Genomic DNA, 14187 nt, shown 5'->3' with positions numbered 1-14187 from the left:
GATGTCATCTCTTCTCTGAATAGAATATCTTCATTTTTAAAAGTCATGAAGTTTCTGGAACCTACTTTCTAGCTTGCACCTTGCAGTCCTGTTACTTCCTTATCCTCTTGTTATTTTCAATCACTTCATTACATTCATTGTCCCAGCTTTCACCCTACATAGTTGTTCTAGGTTTATTCCTTCTTCAGTATTTCAGAGACTTTCAATAAGAAAAAACAACAATGAATTGTATGTTTCTTTTTTACAAACTTAATACAGTAAAAGCTTTGTTATCCAGCATGTTAGGGGAATGGGGGGGTGCCAGTAAGTCAAAAATTCCAGTTAACTAAGAGTTATACTTCCCAATGGAGGGAAGGAATTTGGGTGTGGGAGGGAGCTCGGAGTTGGGGTGCGGGCTCTGGAAGGGAGTTTGGGTGAGGGAGGGGGCTCGGGGCAGGTGGTTGGGGTGCAGGAGAGTTTTTGGGGTGCTTGATCTGGGCATTTCTCACCTTGGGCAGCTCCCCAGAAGTGGTGACATGTCCCTGCTGCTCCTAGGTGGAGTGCAGCCAGGAAGCTCTGCCCACTGCCTCCGCCCGAAAGCACCACCCCCACAGCTCCCATTAGCTATGGTTCCCGGCCAATGGGAGCTGCAGAGCCAGCGCCCGGGGCAGGAGCAGCACACGGAGCCCCCATGGCTGTTCCTCTGTCTAGGCGCAGCAGGGACATGTCACCGCTTCCAGGGAGCCACGCAGAGCCAGGTAGGGAACCTGCTGGCCCCACGCCAACCGGACTTTTAATGGATATCAGAAATGCCAGTTTCTAGAGTTTTCCAGCTGGTAAAGTGCCGGATAACACAGCTTTTACTGTAGTGACTATTTCTCATGGAATGTTAAATGATACAGTAACTAAAGCAGCAGCTTTCCAAATACCATACAATTCCATTCATTTCCAAAAGGCAGGAATTTATTAGAGTAAAAACAGGAAGGGAGGGGGAGAATACTAGTTAGCTTCCAAGATATAAAAATTTGGTTGATTTTTTTTTAAAATTAGAGTTAAAAAGTTGCTTGTAAAAATCAATTTGGTTTGACCAACTTCAATTAACAGCTGGTTTAATACTTCACTTTGCATATTCATTCTTCCCCCTCTCCAGCCCCATTCTACACCTGCCAGATCAAGACAAGATAACACCATCAGACTACAACAAAAGAACAAAACAAACAGTCACTGAATGTTTTGGGGTTTTTTTAAGCAACATTACAGTAAACAAAATCCCTAATCACACAAGATGTGACAGACACACACGTTTTTAAAGGACTACATAATTAAGATAAAATTTATGATTTTATTTTGCATTAGCTGCCAGGAGGTGAAAGGCCCACTTTTACTCTTGGGCTTCCATTTCTATCTGCCCATCGTTCAGTATTTTTCTACTTTTCTTTTCTTATTTGTCCCTTTACGTTCTTATTTAATGTCCTCAGATTCAGCAAAACTTTCTCACTTATTCACTTAGGTTAACACCACCATGGCCTGGCCTGAAGTTCCCAACTAATCCTGCATTTCACAGTTGCATGGATGCTACAGTTAAGCAGTCTCACCTCAAACATAACCCTTTTCCTTTATTATTAAGGGTCAGAGAAAGGCATGAGAAAGGAGGGAGGAGAGGAAGAAATGAACAATTAATTTTCTATCTATAGTAGAACTGTTTTTGAACTAAAGAACTATGATTCAAGTCAGACAGCTGAAGTGCAGCACCCACCCAACTGTCATCAGAGACAGTGATTTAAGATTCAAGAACAACTCCTGGTGGTAATTCTAATTAATATGGTTTCACTTTAAACTGGATCAGCAAAACAGCAAAGTTCATCATTTAAATATTATAGTAGGAAAGATCAGATACCACCGTGATTGGTGCACTAACACACAGACAAACAACATTGAGAATGAAGAAATCTATTTTATGGCATTAGCAACCATGATAAAGATGAGACTCTTTTTAAAATGATCACGTTCTTTATTACTTTTGACCATGTAAGAGCACAATCCAAATGCACAGTCCAGAGTATCCTCCAGTAGAGAAATACACAGAAACACAGCTTGGATGCACACGAAACATGGGGAAGAACATCTTCAGTCTCCAGAAAAAAAATTACTTCCAGAGCACGAAATCCCCCTCTGTTGCCAGCGCCAAGACAATGTCTTGGAGATCAGACAAGGTCAAACTCTGATCTTTACCTCCTAGGACAAACATCATTCCTTACCAAATAGGCCTCTTCTTGGAAAATTAAAATTAACCCTACCAGTCTGAGTGTAAGTGTAGTAGGAGAAACCCTCCCAAAAGATAAGACACTGGAAACAGGAATTGCCACACTAAATCTGACAATAGTCCATCTAGTCCTGTATCACTGGTGGATAACTGCAAGTATCAGCTGTTAAGAAAAAGATGCAACAAACTCTGCAATAAACAATTACGGAGTAACATAGGTTAAGTTTTCTCCTAACCCCATATAGTTAAAGGCAGGTTTATGAGAAAGTTTGTAAAGATTTTAAACTTGATTTATTTTATCCATCTTGTTCCGAGTTTTTTAAATATTTGAGAAGGAGTATAACATACTCGCTTCAGAGCTAGTTCATTCCCATGGTCTTACCCTCCTCCTTCCCAAACACTGAGCATACACAACTATTCACATACTTGAAGCTTCCCTAGGTGCTCAACCAGCTTCTATCAGTAAAATGCAATAAAGGGAGCAATCAGTGAGGCCCTTAAATTTCAGCATATTAAATACTTGATATGCTCATGGCCCAAAATGGTGAAGTACACCAGAAAAAGAACATGCAGATGTCACAGTAAGGCAACACATAAAAGCGTACTTCCTTACCAACTGAATTTTTAAAAGGTTCATCACTAAAACAAATACAAAATGAATGGAGAACATTCTCATCCCACATTCTTACTTAATTTTTGTAAGATCTATGTAGTTCAGGGAACATTGTTGTTGAACATTTAAAGAATTCCTTCACTAGAGGCCAAATTTCAACGTCTTTAATGGAACAAAGATTGTCACTCCACTAAAGATTTGGCAGTACGATACTACATCTATGACTTACAAAGAGCAATAAGACGTGGGGATAGCAGGAGGGTTAAAAGTAACAAGGTTTTTTTTCCTGTGTAAATTCTATGATAAAAATATGCTTACATAGTGGACAACAGGCAAAATATAGGCTACATTTTTTAAGAAAGGGGGATATAGGATATACTGTAGTCACTTGTGCTTCCACTAACACTACATGAAAGAAAAATGAGGAAGGCTTTACTTTTACAAGTGCCAGCTAACATCAAAATAGCCCTGCCATGAAATTACCATAACTAACAGTGTGCTCATTCCCCTACTTAATAAATAAAATCAGTATTGAGGATTGAAAAAATTTGGTTTAAAGCATCAGCAAACAATCATAGAAAGTGTAATGAGCGAAAGAGCCAGAAGGCTAACTACTCAGTACACATGTAGCATCAATAGAACAGATAAATTATAAGTTACAGCATACTGATGTCTATTAAAAGGTAAAGATACTATGTATAAAGTAGATAAAGAAAACTATTGCTAACTCAGAATAAATACTGAATATGACAATGGTGCAGTTTATAAAGCCTATAACAGAACGTAGCATGAAATGAGTTTTAATATAGCTATCCTAATACAACTTCCAATTGTTATCAGTTCACATTATTACAATAATTGCTGGGTCTGCTGACTGAGAATTAATTACATGCATTTTATTGTTTGGGGGTTTCTTAATTGTACTCTACATCACAGAGTGATCCCTTGTGTTGATTAAAACAGAGTTCAAACCAATGGTCCACCTGAATTTACAGGTAAAAGGGATGAAGATTAAAAACCAAAGATTGGGACATGAAAGAAAATCCATAAGACTAAGAGATTATTTCATTTTCCATACACCCCCACATGCAGCACCTCCTGACCAAAAAAAAAGAAAAAAGTTCTCTGTAAAATATAAATTGCATAAACATTCTTTTTGTAAAAGGTTAGAGGTTGCATTGTATGCAGATTATGACATTTAATTTGAGGAAACTCTTTGTCAAAAAAAGCTTTCTGATTTGCATGTTTCACATTTTTAAAAAATCTTAATTAAACAATTCTAATCCTTTTCAATGTACACAAGAACAGATCACTTGCATAGCTTTTCCTACTGTTTCCTTCTTGCTATACCTTTCAACCTTTGGCTGGATTTAAAATGAACTGTAACACTGTATGCCAATCAATAAACTATTTGTGGCTTACCTTGGCACTGAAATCCTTGTTTCCCAAATCCCCTGTAAGGGAAAAAGAAACACTGTCTTAACATATTTAACTATTCCTTCTTCCCACTAACCCACTACAATAAAAAAACCTCATATTAAACTACATGATTTCAGGTTTTGCTAAGAAAGCAACAGCTTTTATAATACAAAACAAAGCATTAACCCATCTATTTCAAATATGAGAATAGCAGTAGATTCCAGATACGTAATTTCATTTTCGGGCAAACCGTTATTTTATTTTTATTTTTACAAGCAATTTTGGATCCACAATTATTGTCATCTGTGACTATTACATAATGTTACAATTCACTTCAATTTGTTAGTCCCCAAGGTGCCACAAGTCCTCCTTTTCTTTTTGCGAATACAGACTAACACGGCTGCTACTCTGAAACGTGTCCATGCCATGTGTATACTTACAATATTATAAATACTCCAACTGCTAGAGAGCTATAAAAAGAACCATAGTTGGATTCTAAGATAAATCTCAATATGCATACTAAAATTCAACTATATAAAACAGCGACTGCAGGATGATCAGGAAACAGATGTACAGAAAGGGGTTTGACAATGGTTGTTTTGGGGCTATTACGAAGAATATTCACCTTACACAAAGAAAATAAATTAATAATGGCTGCTGCTTTAGTAACTATTGTAATTCTAATCTTTTAAAAATAATTCTATTAATAAGCTATCATTGTTTGAAACAATGATTTAAACATGTACATAGTATTAGCTATTGTACCCAGAATATTATAATGTATTAAATCTCACAAAAATCACCACCTCATTTTTAATTTTGACATGGAGTTCTTTCTCTCCATCAAAAAAAAAAAAAAATTATTTTCAGTACTCATTTACACACACTCTCTTAAAAAAAAAAACAAAGGAGTATTTGTGGCACCTTAGAGACTGACAAATTTATTTGAGCATAAGCTTTTGTGAGTCTCTAAGGTACCACAAGTACTCCTTTTCTTTTTGTGGATACAGACTAAAACGGCTGCTACTCTGAAACCACACACTCTCTACATTCTTTCTTTTGAGGATGTTTTTTAATCTGAGGTAGTAGTGTTTTTTTCTGAGAGAAAATAAAACCAAATTACAACAACAAACATCCAGCAAAAGCCATTACATTGAATATAGCTCCCTTTAGCAAAAATAAGTATGAAGTTTAGCTACAAAATTGAACAACAACAACATCTCTTCCTCATATCCAAACATTTATTGTGATTTAGAGAAAAAAATCATGTAGAGAAACCTCATGTAACTTCAGTAAAAATTTACTTCAAATTAAAGTTGACATTAAAGGAACACTCAACTTTACAAAACAACTTACAGTTTTCCCTGAAATGTTTTTCAAACTGTTATTACAAGTAACATCTAAGATCATGGTACTGGAAAGATTATAAAATTGTATTTGTTTATTTACTCTGAGTATATTTGACAATATTTGGCATACAGTCTTTTCACTGTTTCCCTGTTTGTGTGGGTCTTTCACTCCATAACACAGGAAAGAAAAATTGTTTTTGTTTTTCTAAAATATACAAATATAATTGTAAAACCACCAAAACAGACAACAGGACTAAGGCTGGACACAGAAGCTGAAACTACTTTTAGGTTGTTTCTTTATTTTGTTAGATGATTAGATTTCAAGAAAACAGTGTTCTTTGAACAGCTAAACTGAGAATGCATCCTTTCTTCATGGTTTGTACTGAAAGACACTAGTTCACATTTCAAGTCTGTTCTATGCAATCTATAGTGTAATGAATCTTTTTTTAATCCAAAATTTCACAAAATAAAGCAAACTTTGGGCAGAATTTCCTTTAAACAAATTTGGCAAGTCTAAATAAGAAACTGCTACCTAGTTCAATATTAAGATCATCAAGTTTGATTTAAAAAAAAAAACCACACACATTTGGAGAGGAACTTCATTCCACTGAAATATTACATGTTCTTTATTCACACCTCCAAATGTTTAATAACAGTCACATTCTTGATTTTTACCCCTCAACTGGAAATTGTTATGGGGATACAACAGTTAGGTGTCCATTTAACAACCTCTGAAGATACCATACTTGCCATGTTTTTGGTACAAAAGCACCCAATATTGCATCTGACTTTAAACCAATAATGGAAAAAAAAAAACGTACTCAAGCTGCTGCATGCTGTCTTTGAAGAACATTTAAGAGCTTCCTAGACTTACAAGCAAGGAAAGACCACAGCGTACAACTACTCTTGCCACCTGTCAACAACAGGATATCCTTGCACTTTCAAATACATCCTGTAATCAGGTGCCTTTTATCAGGACGGTATTGTTTTTAAAAACTGCATTATTTATCTGTACCAATACATGCTGGCAATAACCCTGCAGCATTCTTTCACACCCACCAAGTCTCACTGTTTTTGGATTTATTTTAAAGCAGTTTTTAAATTCTTCTACTTTTACAATGAAGGGTTTTGCAATTTCCCTCCAATTGTGATAGCGTGAGAAGCCAGAACTTATTTTTCTCTTTTACATTGTTCTACAGCGGGGTCTCCAATGTGGTGCCCGCGGGCGCAATGGCGCCCACTGGGGCAGTTGTGTGCACCCGCAGGACACCGCACTGCCGAAATGCTGCCGCCGCCGAGCAAGGCCACCGGAGAACTGCCTGCCGAAATGCCACTGAGAAGCGTTGCCCTTTCTCGGCAGCATTTCAGCGGCGGGATGTCTGGCGCCAGCCACAGTCTTCTGGGAATAGGAATATGCTATTCCCACAGAAAGGTCGGGGACCACTGATCTACAGACTGCCTATGTCCATTTCAGCCACTCCTCCCCCCATATATTTTCAACAGTTGTTGCATGCTCCCCTCTCACGCATTTTATTGTGTTTGCTAATAGAATCAGTCTCTCTCTCTTCCACGGCATCCAAGTTAAAGCATGCAGTACAAAGAGAGAAACTAAGAATGTACAGTAGGCCAAGGGCCATGCTGCCCACTGCATGCTGAGGGAGCCAGCCAAGTGCAGCGTGCACACAGCCACTTGCATGCCTTCCCCTCACAATCTTCTCACACGGCTGAGCCCCAAGGAACAACAGACCTTCCTTTCAGCAGTGCTCAGATCACCACTGCTCTCACTAACATCAGTGGGAAAGGTGGCTGCTCCACAAATTTGAAGATAAGCCCCCAAGTCTTTCCTCTCTCCACACAAGTTGTAGTATGCAACAAAAAGAGAAGGAAGCACATGAATGTATATAATTTACAAGTGAGCCAAGTATCCCACCTATTCCCACTCTCTCATCCAGCTCAGGTCACGGGGTATGAGTGATCAGTCTGCACACTACCCATTTTTGCCCTTCTTAGCAAAGGGTATACAATGCAGCTAAGCCAACCACATGCAAGCACACACTGAAATTGCCGTGTCTGGCATAGGTTATGAGTGAGCTGAGTACACCACTTGGCCAAGCGCATGACAGGGACTAACTATTCAGTTTTTGCTTCTGGATCCCAAAGAGTTTGTTGTACAGCCTTGCAACCTGCCCGGGACTCAATTCCCAGTAACAAGTTTGAGTCGATCAGGTTGGGTCCGAAAAGAACCAATCCTCTCTGATTCAGGTCTGGTCAGGTAGGCTCTGATCATCTCCTCCTGCTGTGAGGTCCGTGCTGCAGCAGCTGCGTGCCCCACTCCTGCCAACCACCACCATCTCACTGTGCTGTGAATGCTGCAGACTGCACTCCAAGTCTCAGCACATCTCACTCCACAGCGCACACAGCACAGCAAGGCAGCAGTGGCAGGGCACACACCTGCCACTGTGCTGACCCCAAGGGCAGGAGATGGCCGGAGAGGATTCACAGGCACAAGAAGTGAGAAGCCACTACCCAACTGAACCGCAAGTGGAGACAGCCCTGATACCAGTTTGGAGGGAAGTGTCGGGTCCAGGTTGGATCTAAAAAAAGGACTTGACATGCTCGGGTCAGGTTTGTGCCTAGGTTGCATTCTGGTCAGGCTTTAAAATTAAGCCTGAGCAGACCTCTAATTTGATTATTTTGTTCTCTTTGTCTCTCAGCAGCCTCTCTCCTATACTTGCTAATCTAGAGGCACCGGCTGCAATATATTTTCTCGTCTCCCTGCCCTCCACAGGCAGCAACAGGGAACACAGGAACAGCAACTATCACAAAGATAATGAAAGGGCCACAGAAGTTTTGCTGAATGACTGGAGATTGTTGCAAAGGCTGGGAAGCAGGGAGGTCCCTTACCAGATTAAATCAGTGGTTGTACAACCTGGGCAGGATGAGATTAGATGTATGTATGCCAGGGAGGATAAAGTGGGCACTTGTGGGAGACTCAGCAAATCAGTGAAGTGACACCAGAACTTGGGTCGGGGGAGGAGGGATAAACATGGATGGTGGTCTGGAGGAGATGGGGTGTGCTCCAAGTATCACAATAGGGAAACAGATGTTTAGGGGATGGAGGATAGTCCAAGCGATTATCCCCAGATTAAGCTGATCCTGTGGCTGCAGAACATGGGTTGGGTGCCTATCTGAGGACTGTTCACTTCTTGCCCAAGGGATCAAGGGTCATTTCCCAGGAATCCTCAGCATGCATGGTCTCCGGAAGAGACTCACAAAACAAAGTGCAACGGCTGCAAAACAGGAGTGCGTGTGCATTATGGCACAGGTCAGAGAATATAATGGGAGGTCATGTAGAGTTGTTCCCAGGGTTCAAACTAGGGGGTTCCCCAGTTAAGAGTCACCAGTGGCTGCAGGATGTGGGCAAAATGCATTCCTATAGGCAAGTTACTGGGGAAATCACCAAATGAATGTAATGTACTAACTGCAGAAGATGTGCTGGGCAACAGGGGCAAATACATAGATATGTTGTGGTGGAGGCAATATGGTGGGGGGGGAAAGGAGGAAGGTAACTCACAGTAAATGAATGCAGTAGAGCTGCACTACATGGCCTACCTAAGGTGATCAGATATGAGGGAAGGCATATGGCATGGAGGAAATCCCCCCTTGCAAGGTGTGGGAATAGCAAGGTACAAGCGGTACGGTGGGGTCTCTCACAAAATTCAGTAGGTGCAGTAGCAGCATAAGGTGGGCTGGCTGAGGTGGGTAGTTCATGATGCATCCCAAATCATAGGGGGGAGAGGACAGATGGTACAGGCAAGGTAGCAGGGAGTCTCACCAGATGAAATCAGTGCAGTGGATGCAGGAAGAGGGCTACCTAAGAGGTCAGTGGGGGGGGTGATATAGGGAGCAGGGGCTGCATTGGGGGGCTCTCTCACCAGAAGACATCAGTGCAATGGCTGCAGGAGGAGATGGTATAGGAGTAGTATACAGGAGTCTCTCACTAGATGAAGTCAGTGCAGTGGCAGCAGGAGGGTGGGAGGCTGGGATAGTATAGGGACCTGGGGTAGTATAGGGTGGTGTAACTGGCAGGAAGCAATATGGGTGTGGTATAGGGGCAGGGACAGTACAGGAGCAGGGCAGGGGTCTCTGACCAGGTGAAGTCAGTGCAGTAGCTGCAGGAGAGGGTTGCCTGGGGGGCAGTATAGGGCGGTGTAAGCTACAGGGAGCACTACAGGGGTGGTATAGGAGCAGGGGCAGTACAGGGGTGGTATAGGAGCAGTACAGGGGGTCTCTCACCAGATGAAGTCAATACAGTGGCTGCAGAAGGAGAGTTGTCAGGGGGGAGCGGTATGGGGGGGTTGAAGATAGCAGGGAGCAATACAGGGGTAGTATAAGGCATGGGCAATATGGGGGCAGTGCAGGGGTGGCATAGGGGGTCTCTCACCAGATGAAGTCTGAGCAGTGGGTGCAGGATGGGGTGGCTGGGGGTCGGTATAGGGCGGTGTGAGCAGCAGAGAGCAGTATGGGAGTGGGTATGGGGCAGAGAGCAGTACAGGGGTGGTATAGGGGAAGGGACAGCGCAGGGTCTCTCACCAGAAGAAGTCAGTGCAGTGGCTGCAGTAGACGGGTTCGGGGGGGGGGGGGGGTAGTATAGGGTGGTGTAGGTGGTAGGGAGCACTACCGGGGTAGTATAGGGGCACGGGCACTACAGGGGCAGTGAAGGGGTGTCTCACCAGATGAAGTCAGCGCAGTGGCTGCAGGAGGGGGGGTGCCTGGGGGGCAGTATACGGCGATGTGAGCAGCAGAGAGCGGGACAGGGTTGGTATAGAGGCTGGAGCAGTACAGGAGTGGTAATGTAGGGGTCTCTCACCAGAGGAAGTCAGTGCAGTGGCTGCAGGAGGGGGGCGACCTGGGGCGGTATAAGGGGCAGGGGCAGCCAAGGGGCGGTATAGGGACGGGGGGTATGGAGGGGGGATCTCTCACCAGATGAAGTCGGTGCAGTGGCTGCGGGAGGGGATTGCCAGGGGGCGATATAGGGCGGTATAAGGGGCAGGGAGCAGGATGGGATGGTATGGGGCAGGAGCCATCCAGGGGGTCTTTCACCAGATTAAGTCAGAGCAGTGGCTGCTGGATTGGATTCCCGGGGGGCGGTATCGGGATAGGGGCAGTACGGGGGGAAGTACATAGGGGGTCTCTCAGCAGATGAAGTTGGTGCAGTGGCTGCAGGAGGGGATTGCCGGGGGGGGGCGGAATAAGGGGCAGGGGCAGCCCGGGGGCGGTATCGGGGCCCGGGGGGGGTCTCTCACCAGATGAAGTTGGTGCAGTGGCTGCAGGAGGGGATTGCCGGGGGGGGGGGGGCGGAATAAGGGGCAGGGGCAGCCCGGGGGCGGTATCGGGGCCCGGGGGGGTCTCTCACCAGATGAAGTTGGTGCAGTGGCTGCAGGAGGGGATTGCCGGGGGGGGGGGGGGGCGGTATAAGGGGCAGGGGCAGCCCGGGGCAGTGTAGGGACGAGGGGGTACGGGGGGGGGGGGTGTCTCTCACCAGATGAAGTCAGTGCAGTGGCTGCAGGAGAGAGGTGACTGGGGGGTGGTATAAGGGGCAGAGCAGCGTAAGGATGGGGGGTACTGAGGGGGGGGTCTCTCACCAGATGAAGCCGGTGCAGTGGCTGCAGGAGGGGGGCGACTGGGGGGCGGTATAAGGGGCAAGGGCAGCCCAGGGGCAGTATAGGGGTGGGGGTACTGAGGGGGGTCTCTCACCAGATGAGGTCGGTGCAGTGGCTGCAGGAGGGGATTGCCGGGGCGGTATAAGGGGCAGGGGCAGCCCGGGGGGGTCTCTCACCAGATGAAGCCAGTGCAGTGGCTGCAGGAGAGAAGTGACTGGGGGGCGGTATAAGGGGCAGGGGCAGTATAAGGACGGCGGGTACTGAGGGGGGGGTCTCTCACCAGATGAGGTCGGTGCAATGGCTGCAGGAGGGGGGCGACCGGGGCGGTATAAGGGGCAGGGGCAGCCCGGGGGGGTCTCTCACCAGATGAGGTCGGTGCAGTGGCTGCAGGAGAGAGGTGACTGGGGGGCGGTATAAGGGGCAGGGGCGGTATAAGGACGGGGGGGTCTCTCACCAGATGAGGTCGGTGCAGTGGCTGCAGGAGGGGGGCGACCGGGGCGGTATAAGGGGCAGGGGCAGGGGCAGCCCGGGGGGGTCTCTCACCAGATGAGGTCGGTGCAGTGGCTGCAGGAGGGGGGCGACCGGGGCGGTATAAGGGGCAGGGGCAGGGGCAGCCCGGGGGGGTCTCTCACCAGATGAAGTCGGTGCAGTGGCTGCAGAACGTGGGCTGCTTGAAGAAGCGCGCGGTGAATTTATGCTCCTTCACCTCGTGCACGTTCTTCTGCCTCAGGGCTCCCTTGCGAGCGAAGCGCTGCACCACGTCCGGGGCCGCGCCGGGCTCGGGGCCCGGGAACACGTCGGCCATGGCGCCCCCCTCGCTGCTCCCGCCGGGAGCCGCCGTCCGCCCCGTCCGGCAAGCGCCGAGCCTCTGGCAGCGGCGGGGCTGGGCGCTGCCTCCGGCTCCGGTTCTGGCTCCTGACGTGCGAGCCCCGCGTCGCGGGCGGGGGGAGGATCCCAGCGCGGCGGCTCCGCCCGTGCGCGGCCTCAGCCCCCTGCCGCGGGCGGGGCCCGACTCGCCGGCTCTGGGCGGCCGCAAGGCCGGTGGGGAGCCCTGCTCGGCCGGTGCTGCTCCCCCCCCAGCACAGCCCGTGACAGCCCCCCCCCCCCCACACACACACACAGAGCCCTGCCCCCCCTCCCCTCTCACACACAGCGCTTCCCCCCCCCTGCCCCCTCTCCCCACTCCTCCCCCCCACTGCCCCTTCCCCCCCACTGCCCCCTCTGCCCACTCCTCCCCCCCACTGTCCCTTCCCCCCTCACACAGCCCCCTCTGCCCACTCCTCCCCCCCACTGCCCCTTCCCCCCCACTGCCCCCTCTGCCCACTCCTTCCCCCCCACACTGCCCCTTCCCCCCACACACCCTGCCCCTTCTGCACACTCCTTCCCCCCCTCACACTGCCCCCTCTGCCCACACACTGCCCTCTCTGCATACTCCTTCCCCCTCACACACTGCCCTTCCCTCTCCCCACAGTGATTCCCCCCACACACTGCCCCCTCTGCATACTCCTTCCCCCTCACACACTGCCCTTCCCTCTCCCCACAGTGATTCCCCCCACACACTGCCCCCTCTGCACACTCCTTCCCCCCACACACACTGCCCCCCTAATATACAGTCCTTCCCCACACACACATTGCCCCCTCTGCACACTACTTCCCCCAACACACTGCCTCCTCCTTCCCCCCACACTACTCCCTTCTGCACACTCCTTCCCCCCCACACACACACTACCACCTCCCTAATACACAACCCTCCTCCACAATGTAACCCTTCCCTCCCCACTGCGCAGCCCTTCCCCCATACACATGTACATGTGGGCCCTTACCCCACGTACTGCCCCCTTCTGCACACCCCTTCCTAATGCACAGCCCTTCCCCCAATATATAGACCTTCCCATACACTGCCCCCTTCCTGATACACAGCCCTCCCCCACACCCCTTCCATGCAACCCTTTCCTCCCCACTGCACAGCCCTTCCCCCTCACACACACACACACCAGGCAGCCCTTCTCCCCATACAGCCCTTCCCTCACCCTGCCCCCATGCCCACACTGCACAGCCCTTCCCACTCATACAGCCCCCTCCCCCCACTGCACAGCCTCCACCCACCACACTCCCCCCTGCGCAGCCCTTCCCCCCACAACACCCCCACTGGATGTCCCTTCCCTCACACACAGCCCCCTCTCCCCTGCGCAGCTCTTTCCCACCACTACACAGCCCTACCTCCCCATACACAATCACCTGCCCCACCACAACACTCAGTGCAACTGGCACCATACACACCACTAGCACAACACACAACCAACCACCTCTCCACTACAACACACCTGACACCACACATCCCACTACACAACACATACAACTCCTTCCTCCACAAGACACACACCAATCCCCTCCCCCACTACAACACAAATAGAGCAACTGAACCCTCACACCCTACTATACAACACACACCATCAACAGCCTCCCCGACTACGACACACCCAGTGCAACTGGCACCACACACCTTACTAGACAACACACCCACACACAAATCTCCCCCATTACAACTGACACACAAATCCCCCCCACAATTACACAATACAAACTGCAAGTGGCACCACACACACACACACACCTCCACACCCAAAATCCACTCCGCCACAACACACAACAAATATACATGGCACCAACTGCACTGTCATCACACCTCTCATACACACACACATCCAGATGCACAATCCATCCCACCACTACAACATACAACAAACATATACACAGTGCAACTGGCACCAAACACCCTACACTACACTATCCCCCCCAATGCATCACACACAACACTACAATAAAGCTACACAGAGTGTGCAGCTGGAATTCCACCGAATGCATCCGATGAAGTGAGCTGTAGCTCACGAAAGCTTATGA

At 47.8% G+C, this 14187-nt stretch overlaps 1 protein-coding gene across 2 annotated transcripts in view; it reads right to left on the bottom strand.

Annotated features, from left to right (window-relative positions):
* Positions 1-12201, bottom strand: part of PRKCA (protein kinase C alpha) — a 312623-nt gene extending 300422 nt beyond the window's left edge. The window contains exons 1-2 of one of the 2 annotated variants that reach the window (XM_043497588.1): positions 11919-12201; positions 4278-4309 (exon numbers count right to left, since the gene is read on the bottom strand). In XM_043497588.1, the coding sequence (XP_043353523.1) occupies positions 4278-4309; positions 11919-12091 (205 nt within the window). In that variant the 5' untranslated portion in view covers positions 12092-12201. The remainder of the gene's footprint in view (positions 1-4277; positions 4310-11918) is intronic. The other variant, XM_038371867.2, reaches the window with a different exon arrangement.
* Between the last annotated feature and the right edge of the window lie 1986 nt (positions 12202-14187).

The sequence above is a fragment of the Dermochelys coriacea genome, chromosome 14 (genome assembly GCF_009764565.3).
Source record: "Dermochelys coriacea isolate rDerCor1 chromosome 14, rDerCor1.pri.v4, whole genome shotgun sequence".
NCBI classification, from domain to species: domain Eukaryota; kingdom Metazoa; phylum Chordata; order Testudines; family Dermochelyidae; genus Dermochelys; species Dermochelys coriacea.
Note: the sequence above shows the minus strand (reverse complement) of the source record. Positions and strands in the feature narration are given on the sequence as shown.